Raw genomic sequence first — 6,000 nt, forward strand, 5'->3', positions numbered from 1 at the left:
CGAACATATCGCCTTCAATTGAGCCACAGAGCGGTCGTTATTTCTATAGACATATATATTAATGTATATATATTATATGAATATTGTAAAAAATCTTAAATAAATGTTTGGGCCCTCTGAAAATCTTGATGGAACTTAAAACTCAGTTAATGATAATACAATCTTAATACAATATAGCAATTGATTGAATAAATTGATTAACTATGCCACTTGTACTGTAATATAATCCTTTCTTTCTAATCCTAGAGTTATCAGAAATAAAAGTTTTAACTTTTAATACTCTAGTGAATAGGATCCCTCTTGCAAGTTAATTACTAACTTTAATGAAAGTATTATATTATATACAACAAGGCGTAATTTTGTAAATGACGCTAATAGTAATCGATTTAGGTTTAGTATTTTACTGTTTGCTTCTTTATATTTTTTTCTTTCCTAGTTTGAAAGTTTTATGTGCTAATATAATTTATGTGTATGTGTAAAATTTATGACGTCACATTTATTTGTATTTTTGAGCTTATAAGTAAATAAATAAACAAGTCAACAGATTTTAACAACATCTATCGCTCTCGCTTACGCTCTACGCTAACCCGAGCTAACAAATTAATAGTATTTACTTTAAAGGCTAGTTTCGACATATCGTTTAACTGTTTAACTGACCCATAAAAGGTTAATGCTTATTGACTGCATACCTCAGTGGTTTAATGTAACAATAAAAATATAATTAGAGTACTTAAATCCACAAAAACCTTGGAAATATATATTGTAGATTTTAGGCCCCAGTCCACTGTTTAAAGGATTTTAATAATCGACTGACTTGATAAAAATAAACAACGTTAACCTTAAAGTATTTCCGAACCAATTAGACTTAGGGTCCTACTTTTTCAATTCTTAAATGAACCGGCAATGCACTCGCGAGCCCTCTGGCATTGAGAGTGTCCATGGGGGGCGGTATCACTTAACATCAGGTGAGCCTCCTGCCCGTTTGCCCCCTGTTCTATAAAAAAAACTCCATTCCTAAATCTCTGTATATTCGCACTAAACTGCAATTCAACAAATAACATACTATAATAGTAGAACAGTATGATAAAAGGGGAGGAAGTTACTTTATTTATATTTTATAAAAGCAAAGAACTTATAAGTTATTGACAGTTTTCTAATAATCAAGAACAAATCGACTGAGAATATTTTAAAAGTGAGTATATTATATCCGTTAGTACCGGTGACCCAGTGAGCTACAGGTTTATAAGGCGAGCCTACTTCGACGTTAATCGATATATGTACTTATATATATATATGTTTTTATTTTATTCAATGAAGTGTACTTTATTTCACCCGGTAATCGACGTAGTTTATGAATTGTGGACTCAAATGTATATTACCTGAACAAGGAGATCCTTAGAGATACTAAAGCAAGATCATGAAAATATCAATGAAACGGTCACAGAATTATCCCCGCCCAATTTGGTATTTTATTTATTTATGTATTCCTTTTTTTTAACTTGACTGTTTACTCCAGAATATCTCAATAACTCTCAACTAGCAAAAATATACTTACTTTTAAAACACTCTCGGTCGTTCTGTTGCTGACTACGACAAAACTCACAATTATTTATTTATTTAACTATAAGTAATCTAAGATCTTATATTATACATATTATGATACAAAATACTAAGACAATACAGAAAGCCAAAAAAGATTACATAGATAAACAATTTATGTATAAAAAACATTAAAAGACAAAGATACATTAAAAAAAAAACAAAAGAATAAAATTAAAAAACTGAAATTTGACATTTAAAAGAAACAAATTATACCAAGAATTTAAAACTACTACTTAAAAAAATCAGTCTTCCCGCTTCTACAAGTACTTCTTAAAAGTATGTTACCAATTTCATATATTCGTTATTTTTATAAAATTTTATAGAGTGATTTGGTCTCCTTTTCTCGTACTGTTCTATTATTTTATTATCAGTAAGTAAGTAATCGTAAGTCTGTAATAGTTTATTTTTTTGATTCATGAAGTATGGAAAGTGTCATTTGGTTTTCCTTATTTTATATTATTAAATTAATGAATATATGATCTATATATGACCGCTATTAGCAATTGAACGAGTAGTTTATTTAAATAAGTCTATATTAAAGAAACAATTAAATTTAGAACGTGTAATTATGACATCTGAAACTTTTATATATATTTATTTTTATAATATTTAATACTTACAAATTCATGTGAATTAAATAATTTGCAATAATTTTACACCTACAATAGAATTAACTTTCACCGTAATCTTGAAGTAGTTTCTTCTATTTATATATTCTAATAATTAATGTAAATGTGGGTTTTTTGCATAGATTTTTTAAGTTACCCCAGGCAATATGTTTATCTCTTCCACTTTCATTTACATACTATGTAAACTATACAGAGTCGTATTAAAAAGTAAAAGAAACCTTTTCAGTTTAAAAATGTGTGTCCTGATTGAGAGCCTATGTTTCCGCATTCTATCCTCTCAATATCTTAAAGATACAATATTGCAATACGCAATGCTTACATAAATTCAACTAGGCTCTAACCAAATAGATTTTCGTCATACATCGAAAGTTAATACTGACGCAATCATTTCACTTTTAAGCCAAGATGTCGTGACCAACGTGATTGTGATCCCAACTGAGATGTAATTGACTTATTTAACGTATAATAGTTGTTTTCATTTGTATGCCATCTTTAGATTCTTTAGTGCGCGTCTAGAACTAGTATTTACTACTATATAATTAATTGTTTTATCTTAGAAATGACGTCATTGATTTTTAAACAATATTTTCTTCGACCTGTCAACCGTTTCCTAGAACTGGGCTTATGAATGATTCCACACGCTCTTAACTTCGATGTTTGAAAATTGGTAAGTTCATAGAATTAGAATTTTATTTGCCTACGTCATATTGAGTAAATCCCTTTTACTAGCACTTCTTGACAACATATTATCAGTATTTTATTTACATAATCGAATTTACGTTTATAAAACCATAGGTTGCGATGCGCGCAAACTACTAATAAAACAAGATCCAATCGTATGACACCGCATGACATTTAGCTGACCGTTCACCAGTTACGCAAATACTTACCACACGCGACCTATAGAATGAGCTATCAAATTGCAGAGAAACAATAAATATAGAAGTTTTGCATTGGCCATTTAAATATCTAGAGTTCATAATTTCCTTCTTGTTTTCCAATGTCTAGACTATGGATGTAAGGTTCAGAGTTGAGACTTAGTGTGACTATCGACAATAAGATATAGGGGCTAGAATAATCACTGAGCGGTTGGTTAAGGTTTTACCTATGTGAAATGCCTTTAACAAATGAACGAACACAAATAATTCTTAATAAACACATGTAATCGTTAGGTGCCAAACTACCAACAAGGAGAAATTATATTGACATTACAATTATGTTTAAATGTTTTGTAAGATTTTTATTACAATCGTAAACCTCTAGACATATAAATTATATATATTTGGCATTTTATATATATATATATATATATATATATAAAACTAATCAATGACAAAGTACCGAATGAGCTAACGGAATTTAATCAATTAAACATAAGTAGTATAGTGAATCAATTTTATATATTTATAAATGATACTACTGTACGGTTCCTGGGTCATCAGGTGTTGGAAATAATAGAAGATTTGTAGATTAGCTTATATTCACCACTTCCGTATAACAATAGACTATGAGCCTACGTTTGGCTATGCTCTCGGGGTGTAATTTCCCATGAGTTAGTTAAATGCAGATGAAGAGAGTGTGTTATAAAGATTGTCTTTATAACTAATTTAACTTTAACTTTAGTTGGTTTCATAATAAGATATCTAAGTATTGACGAAATGACTTTGATTACGGTTTCATAAAACGAAAACGATGTTGCGTTTCGCTTGTTTGTGATTGGTCTATAGACCATATTGGTCTTGTTTAATCACCGCCTCATCTATCTGCTCATCAATCACATTCAAACGATTCCTTATCCTATGATTAGTTGAAAGAGATTATATTTCTTCACATTTACTGTAGATGTAATATTTTAAGAGTGTCATAATAAAAATAGCACAATATTTAGAAACAAAATAATTAATTAATGAGTGTTTCATAAGTGAATTTTAACATTTGCATAATGACGTAGCGTAATTTAGTAATTACTATGAGTCAATTTGGGTCTTAACAATGTTTGTAAATTCTAAAACTTGCTTAAATAATAATTCTATAAATTTAATAATTAAAATATATATTATAATTGTAACTGTGTCATTTTTAGACATTAAATTAAAAATGTTGTATTTAATTCATAAAAAAGCAAAATTCAATCCGCCATTTTCTGTATGTGAATTTTTAAACACATACAAATCATTTTTGTATTAATAATAATTTCAAAACAGGTTTACATTCTAAGCGGTTTTTGAGATATCCGAAAGTGTTACAGACACATCAGATACAAATCACATTTATTTAAATTATATTTACGTTTTTATAATTCAATATTAATCCTAAAACCCTCTTAACTAGAACTGTTACAGCATAACATGATATATAAACATTATCTTAATTAAAAATTTTGGTCTCGTCTGAATTGTATTATTAATTAATTAATCAGTATACATTTACACAAAACTCTTTTAAACTAATCATATTTCCACCTTTAAAATATATTTATTATGTATACATAGGTATATGGTTATAAAGTGGGGCAATAATATAAGCGCCTTAATAATACAGAAACGCGTTGATATCTTTTATACGCGAGCTTTCAAGACATGACATAGTTAATTTTATACCTACGGAAATGTTTTATTATCAATAACATCGTGACTGGTATTGTCTTTTGTATTATAATATTTTGTTGTATATATCTTGATTTTAAGATGCGTAAATTTAAGTTACTAAATCGAATATTAATAGTATCTTAAAAGCTTTGTTCTTACTTATTACTGCAACATTAAGCACTATACATATGTTTTAGTAGATATACATATTAAGTTTTTAGTATATTTTATTAAATATGTTTTAGGGGTAAATCTTACCTTGACATGTCGCTAAAGTAAACAAAAGCACCACAACACCCCATCGGACACAGTTAATTAGCCCCATCTCACTGCCACACATTAATAACCTAGGCTGTAGCATTTCACTGTCACTAACATACTATTCTAGTATTCTACTAGTTCACAGCACTTTTTCACAAGGGTTAAATCAGCAAAGCGCCATCTCTCGACTGCGTTTGTAAGTTTAGGTGGTGCGCGGGTGATAGTCAACTGTCTACTGAGCTTAGGCGCGTACGCGCAGCGATCGAGCCTCTCTCACCTTCTATACAGGGGATGTCAACATTTTCAATTAAATGTAGAGTTGTTAATGAAAGCTTTATTGTACAAAAGGCAGTGGTGCTAATAGGACAAATGCAGCGAAAGCGTCTCCAATACACAAATGTTTTTAAAACTACTTGTATTATTTACATCGGTTTTTGCTAAATTCATGCATTTCGGTACGATATGAGTGAAAGTGAGCTAATAAAAGCTCCTCACCTAATGGCGACTAGTTTTACAACATATAATTATAAAATAATAGTAACTTAGTGACGCTAGCCTTTTAAGGTCTAGGCTTCAGATTTCTGTATCTGTTTAATGATCATTTGCCTATAAACGAGTAGGTTATCAGCCTCCTGTGCCTAACACGCGCCGTCGACTTTATGAGTCTAAGTCAAGACCCCCTCTCTGCATTCCTCGCGATGTTTTCCTTCACCGTTCGAATGAATGTGAAATAGAAAAAAAGTTAAATTCCAATGTCCAAACAGGCAAAGAAAAGAAAAAATGAAAAGGACCTACGACCTCAAGGATGAGGGTCGCACGCTGATGCCCTAGGACCTAATGGCATCACTATAGTAATTATAACATATGCTTATTTGGTTCTCGGTTTTCGTTAAAAAGATATTAATTTAACAAACAAACCA

At 29.9% G+C, this 6,000-nt stretch overlaps 1 protein-coding gene across 4 annotated transcripts in view; it reads right to left on the bottom strand.

Moving 5' to 3' along the window:
* Positions 1–5,310, bottom strand: part of LOC110998983 — a 65,169-nt gene extending 59,859 nt beyond the window's left edge. For all 4 annotated transcript variants that reach the window (XM_045630853.1, XM_045630851.1, XM_045630852.1 and 1 more), the window contains exon 1: positions 5,078–5,310. In XM_045630853.1, coding sequence (XP_045486809.1) covers positions 5,078–5,180 — 103 coding nt within the window. In that variant the 5' untranslated portion in view covers positions 5,181–5,310. The remainder of the gene's footprint in view (positions 1–5,077) is intronic.
* Positions 5,311–6,000: the final 690 nt, after the last annotated feature.

The sequence above is a fragment of the Pieris rapae genome, chromosome 13 (genome assembly GCF_905147795.1).
Source record: "Pieris rapae chromosome 13, ilPieRapa1.1, whole genome shotgun sequence".
In the NCBI taxonomy this organism is placed as follows: domain Eukaryota; kingdom Metazoa; phylum Arthropoda; class Insecta; order Lepidoptera; family Pieridae; genus Pieris; species Pieris rapae.